The 20,069-nt window shown below is 41.6% G+C and overlaps 1 protein-coding gene across 4 annotated transcripts in view; it reads right to left on the reverse strand.

Moving 5' to 3' along the window:
• SORCS1 (sortilin related VPS10 domain containing receptor 1) overlaps positions 1-20,069 on the reverse strand; it is a 578,836-nt gene that overhangs the window by 96,207 nt on the left and 462,560 nt on the right. For all 4 annotated transcript variants that reach the window (XM_069568056.2, XM_069568058.1, XM_069568054.1 and 1 more), the window contains exons 11-17: positions 13,059-13,161; positions 12,718-12,794; positions 10,285-10,376; positions 8,909-9,016; positions 7,306-7,423; positions 5,685-5,815; positions 2,975-3,088 (exon numbers count right to left, since the gene is read on the reverse strand). In XM_069568056.2, the coding sequence (XP_069424157.1) occupies positions 2,975-3,088; positions 5,685-5,815; positions 7,306-7,423; positions 8,909-9,016; positions 10,285-10,376; positions 12,718-12,794; positions 13,059-13,161 (743 nt within the window). The remainder of the gene's footprint in view (positions 1-2,974; positions 3,089-5,684; positions 5,816-7,305; positions 7,424-8,908; positions 9,017-10,284; positions 10,377-12,717; positions 12,795-13,058; positions 13,162-20,069) is intronic.

Below are 20,069 nucleotides of genomic sequence, written 5' to 3' on the forward strand. Positions count from 1 at the left end.
AATAGTCTCCCTATTCCTGATGCAAATGTATAGATAATATGTCAATCAGTGAGGTTATGATTGATACCCTTCCTCCCAAACTTAGGCCACAGGGTGCTATGAAGGTGGTTACTCTTCCACCTGTGAGCCCCTTACTTTCAAGAGCAGAGCCTTTGTCCTACTTGCTGATGGTTGGTATTTATATGTCCCCTTTACACAAAGTAGCTCACTAATGCTGATGATTTTCTGCAATATGTTTCAATGGAATGGATGAAGCCAGCAGATGTGATAACAAAAATCCTTTAGGGTGAGATGCTCTCAGGTAATAGCCACTGACAGGAACAACCCTCTGAGAGTGGAGGGGGAGCACTAGGAAGTGATGTTGTAATTAATAAACATAATTGCATTGACAAGCATTTATATACCTGGATACCTACTGCTGAGTCAAAGCTATGGTTTTTCAAGTAGTCATGTATGGATGTGAGAGTTGGACCATAAAGAAAGCTGAGCACCAGAGAATTAATGCTTCTGAACTGTGGTGTTGAAGAAGACTCTTGGAGAGCCCCTTGGACCACAAGGAGATCAAATCAGTCAATCCTAAAGGAAATCAATCCTGAATATTCATTGGAAGGACTGATGCTGAAGCTGAAGTTCCAATACTTTGACCACCTGATGCAAAGAACTGACTCATTGGAAAAGACCGTGATGCTGGGAAAGATTGAGGGCAGGAGGAGAAGGGGATGACAGAGGATGAGATGGTTGGAATGCATCACCAACTCAATGGACAAGAGTTTGAGCAAACTCTAGGAGACGGCGAAAGACAGGGAAGCCTGGCGTGTGGCAGTCCATGGGTCACCAAGAGTCAGACACGACTGAGTGATGAACAACAACGCACCTACTGCTGCTGAACCATTTATAGCTGAAATTTTTATCTTTTAGGGCATAGATGAAAACTTCCATTGAATAGAATATATAAATTACTCATCTCTGATGTTTTATTAAATATGTGTTAGGATTTATTTGGGTTTCACATACTGAGTTCACCAAAGGAATGGTGAAATCTGTTTAGGAGTAGCTAAAAATATGTGTGTCTAAGTGTGCATGTAAATATTGATACATGTATATAATTATAAAATGAAAATACATATACATTCTTAATAAAGTGAAAAGTAAGGGTTCATAAACCTTTTTCTGCCTTATTACAGTGGTTTCAGTAGCACTTGATAAAATTTACATCCCTCTGTACTTCAGCCTCTTCTCATTAATACCAAAGAGAGAATAGCATAACTCCCTTGACTAATGCTGTGGAAAAAAAAATCAATTCTGAAATCAGCTTCAGGGGCTCCCAGTGCTCTTTACAATGTCTACACATGTTCCTACATGCAAGTGATACAACTTCTTTCTCTGGCATTTCTTCACCATTAAGTTGAGTGATTTCAGCAGCCTTTTTCAATTTTTCACATGGTACTAGATGCTCAAGACCTCACTGACCCTTTGCTGTAAAAATGTTACTTGCATTTTTCTCAAATTTTGTGTTACAGTGCAAATAAATCAGAGCTTATTACTTATTCAATCATAGATACGAATATTTGATGTGCATGTCTATGTTTCCTTTCTCTCCTTCTGAAAAAAGTTTGAATGGAATGGATGAAACCAGCAGATGTGATAACTCAACAAAAGTCCCTTAGGGTGAGATGCTCTCAGGTAATAGCCACCGAGTAGTATATACTATTCTGAGAGTAGTATATGTTATTTTGGTGATTTTTTTTAATTCAAAAAAGTACATATTTAAAATACAAAAGTACAAGAACATGAATGTCCTCTCCTCTGGATGGCAGCTCTCATGAGAAATGAGAAGGGCAGCTGTCAAGCGGTGCTGGCCTACTGGTGAGTGCCTGCCCCACCCCACCCCCCCCCCCCCTTCTTCCAGCCCTTTCCTTCCTAACTGTCTTCAAACTGAACAATGGCTTCCTTCTTGCCTTCACACTTAGATGGAAACATCAGTTTTGGCCTTGCTGGTCTTCAGACAGAAACTATACTGTTAGCTTCCCTGGTTCACCATCAGTGCTCAGACTGTGCCTAGAAACAACCCGTCTCCAGCTTGCCAACTCCCCCTATAGATATCAGGATTTGAACTTGCCCACCTCCGTAGCTGGGTGCTCCCAGTCCTTTTAACAAATCTGTTTATATATACATATATATCTCCAATTGGAGATAGAAAAGCATATCTTTGGAACATCCTGATGAATACATCACTAGTCACCAGACCATACTTAGCTTCCCAAATGGCTCAAAAATGTCTTTTGATAGATTGCTGGAATTAGATTCCAAATAAGTTCCACACAGTAGTTTCCTAAGTCTATAAATATTAGTTACAATTTTGGGAAAGTCACCACACGGTTTTCCTTTTTATGGTGTTTCTTAAATAATATTGGAAAAATCCCACAACACATATCATTCAACACAAAATTTTCAAATCTGATTCCAGATTTATAAAGATCAGAATGCATGTCTTCAATGTGTCAAGACTGGATAGAGAGAAAATGGAACACATTTCTGCTAACACCAGCATACTCTTGAAAAGTCAATGAGCTTCTTTTCTGCCTCTAGTTTCCACATCTATAAAGCAGGAAATGCACATAGGAAATATTTGTTTGACCTTTCACACAGGGATGCTGCAAGATAAAAGGTAGTGTCATCTAATTAAATAGTTGTGAAATAAGGGATCAAAAAATGAAGCAATTTGTATATTATCATCATTGCTATCTTCATCCAAGTAACCTGTTCTGTGTCTTCATTTGCAACTGGAATCTTATTCTCAGATGGAATTTGCACTATTAATGCAAATTTGTGCTGATTAAAATGAACAAAAGTGAATAAACTGGTGCTATAATGAAACAGACCTGGTCTTTGATCAGAAGTTATTCTATAAGTTTATCGCATGCTGAAAAGCAGCAGTAGATGACCTCCTCAGGCCAATGTTTCCGGCACTCACCCAGTACTATTGAGGTAACTCTGCCCCAAGCTGCAGTCCTTCGACAGAGAGGATGGATTGAACCAAAAGGCTGGCAGGCACTGACCATTGCTGTGTCGCTCATAACCATAGTCACTGTTGGGGAAAAAAATGAGAGAAGCCTTTCAGTAGGTGGCAACATTACTGAGAATAATTTAAGTCAGTCCACAGCCAATTTCTACACTGGTCAATTAATTTAAAAAAAAAAAAAGGCAGGCATTCACTAAATTAATGCCTTTCCAAAAATGCAGTCTTTCTTTCTATCTATCAATTACCCAAGAAAACATTCTACAGAATCCATTTTGAGAAATGCTAGCTTGGAAGCCACAGAGACGCATGTATAGAGATGAAAGTTCAGTGCCCAGTAATTCCTATTAAACACCTTTCAGCCAGGAGCATAGATGTTGTTCTCATCAGGGGGAGACACAATAGTGATTGTGGTTGGGCCCCAAGAAAGCTATGATGGTGGAAGCCCAGTCCTCCGTGACAACTGCATTGGAAAACATAAGGCATCCACAAGTGGCATAATCCTCATTACTAGCTCTGTCTTTGTGGTGCTCTTCTAAGACGTCTGGATCTACTAAGGAGAGCTGAGCCAGGTCTCTCTGCGCACAAGCCATTTGCTTCAAAGTCACAGCAGGAAAGGCAATGTACTTCGGGAGTGTTCCTATTCAGTTAACGCCACCAACTGCTTTAAATTTTCCCTAGTTTGAAAACAAAGAGTTTTCTCTCAGCCTCCTTGCATTCTTGCCTCCAGGAACCTCTGAGTCAACTTTCTTGGCTTATAAAAGATAAAGCTGGGCACAGAGAATGGCAATACATCGCACCTCCTCACGCACAGACAAATTGCAGGCAGCGATGGCAAGCACAGGTATAAACTGGCCCATCTGTGTGATGGAGGCGAGATGCTGGCACACAAAGGTTGGGAAAGAAGAACTAGCTTGCTCAGGGGCCTGTCACCAGGCAGTTGGTTCTCAGAATTCTGCCCATACCAGCTGGGTTTGATTCTGGTGCAACACAGCATGGGTAGAAGCACTTCCGGGACTCTGCCTACAGGACATTCTGTGTTCATTTCAGGAAATCACGAATAACAGGTAAGGCCGTCTAGCAGAGGGATGTCCGGGGGAGAGCCAAACTGAGAGAGAACATTCAGGGACAAACACCTTTGCCAAAAAAATCACTGTTTGGGAAGGCCAAAGTCAAAGCTATAAGATAAAACGTTAACTCCCCGTAAGGATCCTCCTTAAATACAGTGAATAAAGGAGAAGCAGGTAGGTTTCCGAAAGAGGCACATGATGAATGACAAACATTCCACGCAAGTTCTCCCTGTGAATGTAGTTCAGGATGTCAATCCTGAAAGGTAGGACAGAGATGAAATATTTTTGTCATTGTAACAGTGTTGCACTGAATAAAGGAAAATCAGGGCTGGGGAGGCCCCTACAGAATTCCCTGTGAGTCCCAGTATAACTGAAGCTCTGTCTGCCTCCAGCAGAGCCCAGAGAGAGACAGCACTGCCTCTTGGCTTGCCTTCTCTACCAACAAGACAGGAATGGCCTTGGGTTATATGTCTGAGTACTGGCAGCCAACGAGCCAGGACTGGCCAGCACTATTTATTCAGAGAATGCCCCTAGAGGTCTACCGTGAGAGATGCTTCCTTTTTCTAAGTCATGTTACATGCATGTACACAGTATCTCAGCCCAATCACTGATACTCTGATGATCAGACATGTGGCTGATGATTGCTACCCAGCTAATACTTTTAAGTAAATGTCTTTGTTTCTTCTGCTGGTTAAGTTCAATTATTAACACTGACGTACACATTTAGCAATTGCTTTCTCTAAACCAAAAACATATAAACACATTTTAAAAAGGAGGAGGAAAATAAAGAGACTGAAAATGGGATGGACATGATCAAGAGCGTTGGTTACCACCTATTCATCGTCAGTCATCTTTCAACCTCATCTGACAGTCAAAACTAGAACAAAGCGAGCACATCATTGGCCCCACAAGCTAGTTTTCTGCTTAAGTAAAGCTCCAAAAACCATGTTGTGGCACTCTGAGAATATTTAACATCTAAATGTTGCACTCATTTTCCAGTTTAAACTAGGTTAATACTCATAACAGGAAAAGGCTCTTCTGCTTCTAGGTTCATAAAGCCACAGATGGCAATGCCAGTGACTCCATCCTTACACTGAATTCAGAAAAATATTCCAAGGCTTTCATAAGCAATAGTCAGTTAGCCACTAATTGAAAACCTCCAGGTATAGAAAATGCACTGCCCTAAATGACCGCAATTTCACTAGCAGAAACCCTAGATTCTAGAAAGATTTTTACCTTGAACACACATATATTTGCTCCCTGAAACGTCCACTTATTGTTCAAGTGTTTCAGTCAGAAGAGACTCAGAGTGGATCTGGCTTCTCTTTTTGTCCTGAGATCTGTCAAATGTGTGAAGATAATTACCAGCTATCTCCTGAGTCCTCCTTAAGCCTAAAGAAATCCCTGTTTTTTTCTGTATATACACACACACACACATAACCAGTAAGCCATGATGTCCCCACATGGTAATTCACACAAACGTGAGGTTTATCACTTGGATCTATGCATGTCACTATTCAAATCTAAACTTTCATTTAAGGCCCACATGGGTTTGAAATATGCAGTGACTACATGGGCTAACAGCGCAAGCTCACCAGTCAAAATCAGCCTCTGTGCAGACACAGGGCTCAGACTCCATGGCGCCTGCATATTTTCCCTGCATGCATTTCCGCTCGGATTTTCTCTTCTTATATATCCTCTTCGCTCCCATGATGCATGCTTCCCCCTGTAAGGAGACAAGAATCTCACACTGTTGGCCCATAGGTATGACCTTCCCTACTCCACACTAGGACAGTCCAGGGAGATGGTCTCAAATCTTAGGATAATCTGGACATGGGGAGTCTGCTTTGTGCTAACAGCATTTTCTTTTCAATGTCTAGAGTCCTATTACAGAACGTGACGGCAAAGTTAATCCTAAGAAGCCCCGAGAGTGTCAAAATGTCCTGAACTCTGTTTTCAGCAAATCCTTACTTGGCGAGGTGTTGGGTAGAAGGCTATGAGGGACACACAGGTACCTAAGACGCAGGCTGTGACAGTGTATTACCAACAACTCTATGGTAATTAAGTTGACTTCTTCTGTAATAAAAGATTGGCACATGATCATTTATGTGCATATGAAAGAAGAATATTGCTAAGAAACATAATGGTCTATTTTGCCTCGGTTTGTTATGCCTCTGCCCACACAATTTTACTGCACTGATCTTACATCCCTCTACAAGATAACCAATAGCACTAAATTCAGTGTTTCTCCACAAAATAAATAAACGCTTTGAATATTACAATGTCCATGCACTCCAAAGGGGAAAATATCAGCTATGTGAATGAGCAATCCTTTCATTATTGAGCCTCCAAGAAAAGTGGGTGATTCTAGCTGATGTAGCTCCCATTGTCAAACCCAGCTCTGTGTGTGTGTGTCCAAAGGGACAGACAGACTTTTGTCTAAGCTACTCGATACTGTCTTTTTTGAGCAAGCTCACTTTAACCAGCTGCACTACACATCAACACATAAATATACAACTTAATCTAGGTTTGGAGTATATGTTGTGTTACTTTCTCAACACAGTGATGGCTTTGCAAGCAAGGGCCCCAGCTATGTCCTTTGAGAGGCTGGCAGAATGAGTTCTTGGGAAATCAAAAGAGAGATGCTTTTATCCAAGCATTCTATCAACAATATGAGCGAAATAGCAGAGGGGCCAGGATGAAGGAAATTTTCCTACTAATTCCACAACCTTATAACACAAGAACCTTGGAAGGAGACATGAAGCACTGCCTAATCCCAGGGAATCACAGTGGTGGGGAGGAAGAATTTTACTGGTGCTCCTCACTCAGCCTAATTTTGCTGTTCTATGTCTCTGTTTGCATTGCTAGATAAAACTGAAGAGCCTTTCCTCACCCCTGCCCCCACAACCTGCAAACAGATGACATGCTCAGATAAATTATGTTTGGATCTCTGTGCTGAGTCGGTGTTTTGTTTTGAGTCATAAGTCTAACCCAAGCACTTTTGAATTTTATCTCATTATACCCTAGTAGAATAAAAACATAAATTACTTCACAACAGCTATAAATGTCGAGTCTGTTCACTGCCATGGCACACAGAACACATAAGGAACCACCAGATGGACATTTTTGCCCAGAGAACCCTGATTCCTACATATGAATGACTATCTTTCCCCCAGTACTCTCCATGCCTCCCACCCAGGACACTTGTCCCCCTACCTGGCTGTGCAGCTGCCAGGGTCTGTAGTCCTCCTCGGCACAACGCCTATCGAAAATGGACTTGTAGTCCACTTTGACTAGCTGCCATTCAGAGCGGTGACTGAAGTGTCCAAACACTCTGCAGATGATACAAATACTCACAATAATAGCGATGCTGACAGTTACAACTACAGTTATAAATATTTACAGTTATGAATATTTACTATGAGGTTAGCACAATGCTAAGCATCTTATATCGGTCGTATTATTTGATCCCCAAAATACATTTCCGAGGAGGGTTGCTATTATTGACTCCACTTTACCTGTGGGTAACCTGAGGCTCAACAAGTTTTAAAAACCAAAGACAAATCACCAAGAACCGGTATAGTTAAAACCCAGGGGTATTAGACTAAAAGCCTGCTGCTATATATTGTACAACAAGAACTGTTGACCAGAAAGAAAAGATAAAAATGAGAAAACAATCACAAAGCCTGCCTTCTGTGCAGTCCAAGATTACACATACAGGTTCTCTTGCATTTAATCTACCTGGTCCCGTGGTTTCCATTCTATTTTATCTTCCCACCATTCCCAAGGAGAAGTAGGCAACAAGGTTGAAGAGGTATAACTACTTCCTACCCTATTCATTCTACTCTCCTGACTCAGAGAAGCTCATCTACTTAATGAAGTGTTTGAATCACCTATTGTAAATGTGAATAAAAGCTACAAGGCAGCCTTTACAATCAGCTTTTTTCATCTGTGTTTTGTAAATATAAAAACTGAATAAAGATAAATTATAATAAATGGTTAACCCACTGGGCAAAAGTGTAACTGTTAGGCATATTAATTTTTGTTGCTCTTTTCTACTGTTAAAAAAGGAGAAAAAATATCAGAAAATGTAACAACTATTCACTTTGATTTAAAAATTTTCACTGTCGACGGGATCAACTGCTTTAAAATCTTCCCTCTCTGTTTTCCACTTCTGTTTTTCCAGGAGAAGAAAAAATCAGAGTTTCATATTTCAAATTCAAAGCTCATGTTTTGAAACCCACAGGCAGGCAAGCCATTAATCAAGCCTTTCACAAATTAATGATCATCACTTTCCAGACAAGAATGAGCGCAAATGTAATTTCACAAGAACAGACTGTTCTCGTGGTTCCCCTAATATGCCTCACAATTGGGTTAGGTAAAGAGCCAGGGAAAAATAACATCCTTTGTGGGGTTGTGATCAAGCTCTGTGTTCTGTCTTAAAGTGAAATCATTCTTATATGCCTGTGATTGTCTGTATATCAAGCGTGTTTATAATTAAAGTTTTAAATTAATAGCTTTAACTTCTATTGAAAAAAAAAATCCCGTCTAATTTCCCTAAGCTCATTCCGTATAGGAAGAAATAAGCTGTACCACGTTGCTGCCAGTCCACAGTACAGGTCTCCTAATAGCTAGCAAAGAGCCAAGGAAATGGATGCCTGCATTGTTCTTTCTTCTTTGCTAGGGAATCATGAAGTAAGATGCACTGCCTTTGCTAGCAACTTTAAAACTGAAAGCAGCAAGGCGAATAGGCTCAGCTAAAAACCACACGTTTCTGGATTTCTATGAAGACCAGAAGACAACACGGTTTTCCACTTACGTCATGATGAGAGTCTCTTCCCCAGGTTCACCCAGAACCCCATCCACAAAAAGGGGAATAGATGTGAAACTGTATTTGCTCCAAGATCTCCCTTCATCAAAACTCAACCTGATGACAGAAAAAAATAACAGTCATAGGCTCTCAAAAGAAAATCCTTTCAAAGAAAAGATACTACCAACCAGGACAGAATATATTTTAGAAGTACCTGGGGCATTGTCAAAGTGAGCCTTTGATATGAATAAGTGTTCTTAATTACATCAGAAGGTGGATATACAGCTAGCCAAGTGATTTGGGGCCCAGATGTATTATAACATCAGTGGAGAGCTGTATGAAATGGGAATGGTAAGTCGCTGATAGAATTTTTTTTTAATTTGGATATCTTATTAGGTCTTAGATCTCAATGTGACCCTCTCTAAAACCCTGCAGTCATCTAGCAGCAAGCCTTGCAGGTGATTCTGAGAACAGTCACCTTCTGAGACCACTGTGATGGACTTGAATCAGCCACCTCCATGTGATCAAACCCTTAGTGGTATCCTTCGTACATTGTTACAAATCCTGGCTGACCCACTGAGCGACGGGGTGCAGAACAGGCTCTTGAAAGTAAGAGAGGACTCTGCATCTCTGATGGTCATACAGGATGTTTCCTTTCCTCTGCCTTTCTCTGGGATGCCTTCCCTCAGGCTAAGCCTCTGGTTCTCTTATTTCTGCAGCTTTCCCTTTGGTCCACCAAAGAAACCAACCCTGGAGGGAAAATCAAGCCTCTCACTTTGAATGAACCCGCCTGTGGAGAGAGCCATTTTCAAAAACACAGATAAAGGAATCTATTGAAAACCCCTCTGGAAGTTAGGCCTTGCATGTTCATCTATAGAAGACCGACAGGGAGAGTTTCAGAAAACCACCCTCTCCTGCCCGCAAAAATGAGGCCAAATGAGATCAGAGCAGAAGTGACACGCACTGCTGATCTCTGTGCAGAATGAACACAGTGAATGCAAACATTAAACTTCAGGAGACAATATTTGGGATAGGTGGCTGTGAGAAATTAAGCTATTCAGAGATTATCCTTGACAACCATCCTACCCATGACTGTACTGGAAGAGTGTGGCGCTGGAGGTACTGATGGGGGAGAGGGGAGCTGTCACATTCCAAAACCATATATAATTCCTCTCTAAAGGGCAGAAGTAAGCTCCTTTCTCTTTCTCACTCTCTCTCTCTCCTTTCCTCTTGCTTCTTATAATAAAGCAAAGGTATATGTTATACTCCAGGAGACCATGATAATTTACTACAAGCAGTTATCGTCTGTCAGCTTGACTTAGACTGGTCTTAGCTGTGTGCAACCAGGCCTGGGTACAGGATTTAGGGGCAACAGGTGCCTTTACCAGAGATGTCGAATTGGGAGAGATGTGTGCTTCATGGCAACCAGGACTCCACCTTGATCCAGATACAAAACACTGTGTTCTTCTTCAAAGATCTGGAAGAGGAAAAGCACATACACAGCCCCCCACCCCGCCACACACACACCCAGGGTTCAGAGAATTAGTCTTCATTTGAGGAAAAATAATCTCTCCATGAGCCCCCATGATAGAACTGCTGCTGCTGCTGCTGCTGCTAAGTCGCTTCAGTCGTGTCCGATTCTGTGCAACCCCATAGACTCCAGTATTCTTGCCTGGAGAATCCCAGGGATGGGGGAGCCTGGTAGGCATGATAGAACTGGGTCTCCCCAAATCTGTGGAGAGACACAGTTATGAACAATGCTTCCCCAGGTGGGTGACATGTACCACTGGAGTTCCATAAAATGATTTTAGGTGCTCCACAAGAGAAATTTAAATAATGATGAAGAGTTATGTATTCATATTTCTATTTCTGTCATTTTGTGGTGAGCTCTATTGGGTTCCATTTATGATTATGTTGACATTTGTGCAACGGTTACACTGGGTCACATCTTTAGATCAGAGAAACCTTGGAGACACTCTATTCCAATACTCTCATTTTCACAGATGAGAAAACGAAGGTTTAGAAAGAAGTGGTGACTTGCCTAGGACCAGGTAGACGATAATGGATGATGCCAGGACGGGGCGAAAGACAGTGTCCTTTCCACATGCAATTACTTCAAAGTTTCCAAGTGTTACAGGGGACAGATGTTCCTGTTCAACTCACGGATTCTCTAGTGAGTCATAGAGTAATTCTGATCAAAACGAGATCATACCTTTGGGTACATTGTCATCGAGTCTCTTTCTGTATGTGGAGGGAGGAATCTGAGGTCAAATGCAGACTGGCTGGAGACAATTTCTAAGACCTCCCCATACAAGATGCATCTTTTTTTCTCACAGTCACTCTGTTAGTATAGCGTTGTCTGTGATTACACTATAGAAATAATTGTTGCCACTCTGTCTACTTCTTACATTCAAGATGTACCCCAGGACTATAGGAGAGACTTATTTGCTTTGTTTGAGATGTTAGAAGGAAAAAAATGTGACCCTGGCCTCTAACTATTGTCCATAGGAAGCTTAATAATGCCTGTTCTTATATATATCCATGGAGAAGGAAATGGCAACCCACTTGAGCATTCTTATCTGGCAAATTCCATGGACAGAGGAGCCTGGAGGGCTACAGTCTATGGGATTGCAAAGAACTGGCCATGACTGAGTGACTGAGTGCATATATCTCCAAGATCAAAACCCCTGGAATTTCTTAAGCAAGTTTCTTTCCTGCCCCACTCTTCTCAAAATATGTGAATCACAGTGCAGATCTATGAAGCTAGGAGATGGTAACTAGACCGTAACATGGGCATCTCTGTCTAAAATTTAAAGCGCAGTATTCTCACTGCTATGTGATTACCTGTGCATTAGATTTCAATTTATGGTGCTAGTTATTGTATGATAATTAAATGTCAGTGGCTTATTAAAGCATATTTATTGAAGTGTAACAACCAAGCATTAGGCACCTATTTTGTTAGGACTGCTAAACCTCATTAAGCGCCTGTTTTATAAGCTAGGAGTATCTAATTTTCATTCAGAAGAAAGGGGAAGCATTTAAGCTAAACACACTGGCTGAAAGTGATTCCGTTTCTACTCTCCCTAACATATGCGCCCTGATGCTTATTACTCTGTCTTCTGCACATGAGCTTTAAACATCTCAGAGCACCACCTGGGTAATGGCTTTTTCTGAATCACTGCATTCTCCTCTATTCTGACTTCAAGGCAAGAGGAATTTACAGAAGTAACCCGGCATTAGATAGATAATCTCCCTTCCAGGCTTCATGTTCCCTACATAATAAACTCTCTAGATTTCCAGCTTTCTTTTAAGGGGAAAATTCAGTCATATCTAATTTGGTTTCATTGTTACTTTTAAACTTTCTTACATATAGGCTGTGATAAAGTGTCAATTTTTTAGGACTTTCCTAGTGGCTCAGACGGTAAAGAATCCTCTTACAATACAGGAGACCCAGGTTTGATCCCTGGGTCAGGAAGATCCCCTGGAGAAAGGCATGGCAAGCCACTCTAGTATTCTTGGCTACAGTATCTCATGGACAGAGGAGCCTGGTGGACTACAGTCTATAGAGTTGCACAGAGTCAGACATGATGAAAATGACTAGGCATGCATGCAAAGGCTCACTCATCACGCAAAGAAATCAAATTTCATAAATATTTGTTGAACTCAGAACTTCCGTAAGCCATGCATAAAACAAAAAAGGAAATAAACACATTGAGAAGCTTTAGGATTTATGTGTGACTAAGTTCCCAGAACTGAAACAATCTGGACAGTTTTTAACACATTTAAACACCAGTAACTTAACCAGGATACTTTCTTACCTGCCTCCAAGTGTTTCCCGCATCTGAAGAGACAAACATGCTGATGTCACTGTCTGACAACTCAGAACCTATATTACCTGGAGAGAGCACATCACCATTAGTGAAGAGAACTTTCTGCAAAAGCTAACGACAGTCTGTGCTGGCAGTGTGCATTGCCCGAGGTGGATTTCCACTGCAAACACTATCTGAGCAGGGGTTTTCAGCATACTTGCTTCAGGATCGGTGGCTTAGGTGCCTTTAAAAAATATTTTTAGCTTGCTCATTAAGTTCCAAGCACAGCTACTGGGCTTCTTAAAATAAATACAATTTATAGCAGTGAGCAAACCAGGCAAGCTGCTTACCTGAAGCCACTATGATGCTGGGGGCTGTGTCTCTGCTGGCGATGATCCCTGATGTGTAGGGATTCTCAGAGACCTTAAGGTGAAGATGTAGGGAGCAATAGGGCTGAGAAGAGGAGAAATGAGGATCATGAAAGTACACCATTTAAACGGTTGTTTAAAGCTCAGATTCAGAGCTCCTATCCGTTCATTCAACCATCCCACCCATCCATCCACCCATCCATGAACCCATCCATCCCCCCACTTTTCATTCCACAGATATCTGGTGCCCACTAAGTATAAGACAGCTGCCAAACTGTTGAAGGAGAGAGCATTTTCATTTCAAGTCTAGTCTACTGATATAACTGCCATTTGGCCATTCGACAAACATTTTAATACTTTATCTGTAAAACACATGGTGTAGTTTTATGAAAGACTTACCACTGACTAAAGTTTGGTCTCTGCCACTAAGGAGTAACAATTTAAGATCTTTCTATTGATTACCATGAAGGAATATATTTTAACAGCCATGAGATAAGTACAGACAAAATATGAAATTCTAGGGGTTAGGAGCCTACATTTAACTTCGGTTAAGGGGAAATTTCAAGGAGAAAATGGTGTCTGAGGCAAAGGTGGGTAGGATTTGAATTGCAGATGAGATGCTCAGAGGATAAAGGACATTTCAGGCAACAAAGAAAAGGAGCAGAAGAGTGGAGCTGTAATACAACAGGTAGTTGGGTAAGACCAATGAGGAGAAATGGGGTTTGAGACTGGACAGAAAGCGCAGCCAGGCTGGGGGTGCTCTGAAGAAGTCACTTAGTCATATGAAGCCTTGGTCTCAGTTCTGTAGAAGAAGCTGTATGACACGTGGAACTGTCCTTACATCTGCCAGATAACTGACATAGTGTCTGTGTAAGGATATTATCAGATTCAGTGTAATTCAACATAGAAGTTCTTGTAGATGAAACACACAAGAGACAACAATTTAAATGAAAATTTAAGGGACTTGTTTGCGAATACAAAACTTGATCAAGTTTTCAAATGAAGACATCAACAGTTTTCAAAAAAAAAAACAGGATAATAAATCTCACACAAATTTCATTTAAAAGCGGTCTTGTACTGAATCATCGACAAGTTTGTGACTGAACCCACGTCACTTTTCATCTCTCAGGAAGATTATTTTCTAATCTTATCGACTTGAGTTTTGAAATCACCAGTGCACCTCTGTTATTACTTTCATTCTGCTCTGTTAAGTCTCAGCCAGCAGATATTCGGAGAGCGACAGAGATGCAGCGATTGCATTTAGATGGGATAGAGTAAATGACAAACTGAAAATGAAACTCAGAAGTAAAAGCAGCTGTAACACTGGTGAAATGACACGATGGGTCACAGTAGGGTATTTCCATCACTGCCGACACAGGGAGTAAACTCCCAAGCAATGATTACCATAACAAATGGTTGGCTTTGCATGACAATTTCATGTACAACTTTCAAAAATGGAACTTGTACTCTGCAATGTTCCATAAGGGTAAAGAAGACCACCCCTGTAAGAAAAAACAGTCAGACCCCAAAACCTGGCTGCCTTTTGTCCAAGAGGAAGATTAGCGAGGGTACTGCATCCTACAGAGGCCCCAGGGAAGTGTTGACCAACTCTCAGGCAGATGCTGAGACAGGATAACCAGAGGTGTCAAACCATGTGTCCATAAAAATGTGCCTGACAACTGCAACCTATCAGATCTTGCTGTCTCTGATTTACCACAGCTTATTTTACCACGCACAATCCTGGATCATGTCATCGAGTATGCAGAGTTTTATCGCCCTAAGAGATACACTCGACAAATAAAGAGAAAACATCAAGTATTACTTTACATCTTCTGTAAAACCTCACATAGAATCTAAAAAAGACAATCAATAAATACTTGAACTTTAGGGCATGAAAGACCTTACTTTACTGTTCTACTCAGAACAATGCCAGAAGCACATGGGCTTAGGTATTGTTATGAACCACATTACCACAATAATGTGAGAATCTCCACGGTATTCAAAGAAACGATTACTACTATACTTAGACACAGGGGCTTAGTGGATGGCCTTTTGTACCAACAGAGCAGGATAGCCCTGTCCAAGAGAGCACCCGGGTGGCAATCTTAAGTCAGCCACTGGTCACATGCTTCATCACCCCGCAGTCCGGAAGACTGTGAAACTAAGTCGTCACCTGGCCCAAGGATTATGTATGAGAGGGCACTTGCCATTACGTGAGAAAGAGAGCATTTTCGACTGGTCATTTCAGCACTGCTCTGTTGCTATGGCTTTCAGAGGCCTGAGAAAAATTAATTTGGGAAGAAAGGACACCAGTTCATGCAGTAGCAGCAACATTACAAACGCTCTCTTTCGTGTACTTTTTTTTTTTTTCCCTCACTTGCACATTTGTAGAACTGGATTGCCCCCAACTGGTACAAGGGAAATATTCTATGGGGTTTTTTTTTTTTTCCCTTTCTTCCATTTTTTTCTAGAAAGTTACATGGTCCACCTTGCAGAAAAACGATATTAAGTGATTCATCTTCACTTTTTAAACTTAAACATTTACACTTGAACAATTTGGGATATTTATTAAGGTGAAGTCACCAAAGATTGATAGAGAGGTTGTTATAATGTCTCTCAAACCACTGCAAACTCCTGGAAAACATGAAACAATGCCTTCCAGTTCTTAGGCACATTTTGCTCAGGCAGGAAGCACTTTGTCCATTTCTGCCCTCCTGCCTTCTTTTCCCTCATTAGGGAACATATACTGAGTATCTTTCCAGTTCAGTGGCTCAGTCATGTCCAACTTGCGACCCCATGGACTGCAGCATGAGTTATCTCTAATTTAGTATGAGTTAAAACACAGCTTATCTCAAAGACCTTTATCTATTTCCCTTCACTTCTCATATTAAAAATCTACAAAACTGTACACTGAAATCACCATGATCTAGGAGCTAACCCACAAGAACGGAGGGACCAACACATGTGTTTGGAAGCTGCCTGTGGTTCTGACTCACACATAGGTATAGGGCATAGAGTATCACCAGCTGGTCAATACCAGGAGCAACTAGATCCTTAGTCATCAATCTTTCTGGGGTCAAGCACAGATTTTGAAATTCTGATGCAAACTGAGGACTCTTTCCCAAGAAAAGTGCACAAAGGAAGCACACACAAAGATTTGCATTCAAATCAAGGGAGTTCACATGCTCTTGAATTATACCGTGGACCTCTAGACCCCAATCACCTTTCTTTGGCCTTGTTCTTGTATTTCTTATTTTAACCAACAAAATCCTTTGGCCACCGCAAGTGTTCAGTGAATGCCTGTTCAAGTCAATTGATCTGCGAATGAATTGCTGTCTTCCTGGCACTGTGGGTGACCGGCAGAGAAGGGTTAAGCGATCCAAGACATCCTACACAGACAAGACATCCTACACACACAAGACATCCTACACACGCACTTGTACAGTTTCTGATCTTGAGTTGGAGCGTGGGATCCATTGAAGTTTTTGTAAGGAGTCGGGGACAAAGAAGAGGGTGGCCCTCAGCCAGCTGGCTGGGTGTAAGGCATTCAGCACTGCTCAGATTCAGCAGAATATGGAAAGCTGCAACCCGTGCAGAGGAGCAGGAAGCAGGGTCGAGCCTCCCGGCTGCAGCTTAGCTCCAGGAGGAAGCCGCCAAATGAACCCATCAAGAAGGCATGGTTTCTCTCCATGAAACACTAGGCTTTCCCTTGGGGCCCAAGGATTTGTCACAGGCTCAGCTCACATTTTGCCTCTAGGGAGCCCAATCCTGAGGTTCTGCAGTCAGGTAGACCATGACCTATAACACCCCATCCAATTGTACAATGTGGTCTTCAGGGGAAGGAAATCCCAGCTGAGCCCTCCAGGCAATCAGTCTGAAAGTCCTAAAAATACAGCCCAGATTACCCTGGATGTCTTATTTCTATATAATATATTTTACCAGGAACATTCCATTTGGGGCTGCAATTCTGAACTTGTTCCACATTTGCAACAACTCTGCTGGGGGAAAAAAAAGACAAATCTCTTTTCTAATCACTAGACTGTGTTTCCAGTGACACTGTCACTTTCCAAGTATTCACAATCTAAAATCTCCGTTTATCTCCTCTCTGCTACCAGCTCCCAAACCTAAGGAAGTTTTTAACAGTCTGGGTCTCCTGAAGCTCAAAGATCTTTCTTACTCTGTGCCTTGGCAGAGTTGTATGAGTTTTTTTGCTGTTTCTTCTTCATTTTTTCATTTTCTTCTCCTCATTCTACTGCCTGTTTTCTAGAGCTCAGATTTAAATTACATTAAATAATGAGATTAAAGAGGGAGGAAGGCCAAAAGACTCTTGGGTACCATATATCTATATCTCCTTCACTGATTTTTCCTCAGTCTTAATGAGCCTAGTGATTCTGTTAACTGTGGGGTCAACTGGTGCACATGAACTTCAGAAGGTGGCTATTATAACACATTTTCCAGTGTGACTATCAATGGCAAGGAAAGCCTTCCCCTAAAGTCCAAATATGAAACTCAAACATCTGTCGATGGCATGTCTGACTGAAACAAAGACAACACCCTCCCCAACACAAGCATTAAGCACCCACCATGTGTCAAGTATGGCTCTTGAGCTAACTCTTTGGAGTGACCAAAAAGAGCGCCATGGTCCCTATGCTTGTGGAGCTCACAGTGAGTGGGAGGAGATATACTAGCAAGTCAACAGATGCATGTGCTGATTTCAGAGTGAGAAAGATCCTGAATTAAAAAAAAAAAAAAAACACTGGACCAAGTGCAGTTTCAGAGGATGCTCAAGGAAGCTCCTGAGATGAAGGTTCTCAAACAAGGGTCTGAATGCCAAGAAAAAAGTCATACCAGAAGAAGGGCATTTTAGGAGATAAAATATAATGGCAGATACAGAGCCTAAAACATGAGTGAGGTGAGCCAATGGTATGGAAAGGCGCGATCACTTCCCTCACCATGGCCAGTGTGTAAGGAGAGAGAGTCCAGAGACCAGCCAGGGGAAATGGACGGGGGCCAGACCATGTGGAATCTTGCAGGCAAGAGTCAAATATCTGAATTTCATTCCATCTGAATTAGAAAGTCATTAGAAGGTTGAGTAAAAGGAGGGACATGGTCTGAATTTTTAAAGTTCAAGTTGACACCTATAGGTAAAATTTTAGAAAAGAACAATCTAATCTCTCATGAAAGAAAGCAAATCGGAGGTTGTCTAGGGCCAAGGGTGTGGGTACTGACTGTGAAGAGGCACAGAGCAATTTTTTAGTGATTAAAATGTTGTATCTTGACTGCTGTAGCCGTTACACGGGTCTATACATTTGTCAAGATTTATCACTAAACTCTTTAAATGCTTTTATGTATGCATATTTAAACGCAATGAAGTTAGATTTAAGGGGGAAAAAAAGGTGGCATTGGCTGCTATGGTGAGATGAAGTTGCCAGGTAGAGACAGGAGGAGCAGCTGTCACTGTAGGGAAAGGGAGGAATGATGATGCTTGTATTAGGATGGTCTCAGCGGAGATGGGGATATAAGCTGATACGGCACTTATAACTCGGAGGCACAGCAGTCAGACTTCCTAACTCTGGGCTGGGGGCGGAGCAAGGAATGTCTCACTAAGTGCTTTGTGTAAGAGGCATTTCTAATGGTCCATTTATGATGCCAGAGCACCCAGGAAAGCCTCTTTAGGTGACACAGTTGACTCTTTCTCACGGGCATGCAGTCATCAACATGCATGATGGGATGGACGACGGCATTAAGCCACTGGGACATCTCCTGCATCTTTGGCTTCAACTTGGAACAGCTGAATGAGGAAGTCGGGCATGTTTTTAAAATGCTATTTGCCTTATAAATAGCCAGTGGGAATTTGCTGTATGACTCAGGGAACTCACACTGGTGCTCTGTAATAATCTAGAGGGGTGGGAATGGGCAGGAGGTGTGAGGAAAATTCAAGTGGGAGAGGACATAATGTACACCTATGGTTAATTCATCTTGATGCATGGCAGGAATCAAACCAATACTGTAAACCAATCATCAATCAATTAAAAATAAATAAATATTTTTAAATGCTATATTCCTTGAATAGAGTAGGCATTCAATACATAACTGCTGCATTCACTTACTCTGTAACTGGATTTGTGTACTGAGTAACAACTGGCTTTTTCCCCCCTGCAAGTTGCCACTAATAGGGATATAAGCTGAGTGGGAGGCAGAATGTCAGACTGCTTCCCCTGATGCATGATGACAACTGTGATATCCTCTGCAGCTAATAAGGTCAAGCTATGGCTGTTGACTCATTGGAAAAGACTCTGATGCTGGGAGGGATTGGGGGCAGGAGGATAAGCGGACGACAGAGGATGAGATGGCTGGATGGCATCACGGACTTGATGGACTTGAGTCTGAGTGAATGATGGAGTTGGTGATGGACAGGGAGGCCTGGCGTGCTGCGATTCATGGGGTCACAAAGAGTCGGACACGACTGAGTGACTGAACTGAACTGAACTGAACTGATGGCTGTGGCATCTTCTCCATTGGGAGAGTGACCTGCTTACAGCTATAGGAGACGAACCTGCAAAGTGACCGCTCAGACTTCATGGGACAGAAGGAAGCATGATCAGTGTGCATAACATTAAATAAAGCTGGGATTGTTTGGTGGGTGTGAATAACTGGTATATATCAAGCCCTTCTTACTAAAACTAAGAGGTCTCTTCTCTAGCTTTACAGACTGCTCTCTCCCTTTTATGAATTTAAATGAAACTTTGGATTTGTTTTCTAGAAATTAGCATTTAATGATATATTATTTTTACAATTAACCCCTGGCTCCCCTCCTTCATTCACTCAGTATCAAACTCATGTGTCAAGTAAAGGGCAAGCATCATAAATACTAAGAAAAGTAGGATGTGACCTTATAATCATTCACTCATTAATCTATTCTCTCTCAAGTAGACAGCAAACTCCTTGAAGGCAAGACACATTTGTGATTCTCCTCTTGGACACCATCATATA

This window comes from Ovis canadensis, chromosome 22, assembly GCF_042477335.2.
Source record: "Ovis canadensis isolate MfBH-ARS-UI-01 breed Bighorn chromosome 22, ARS-UI_OviCan_v2, whole genome shotgun sequence".
Lineage (NCBI taxonomy): Eukaryota > Metazoa > Chordata > Mammalia > Artiodactyla > Bovidae > Ovis > Ovis canadensis.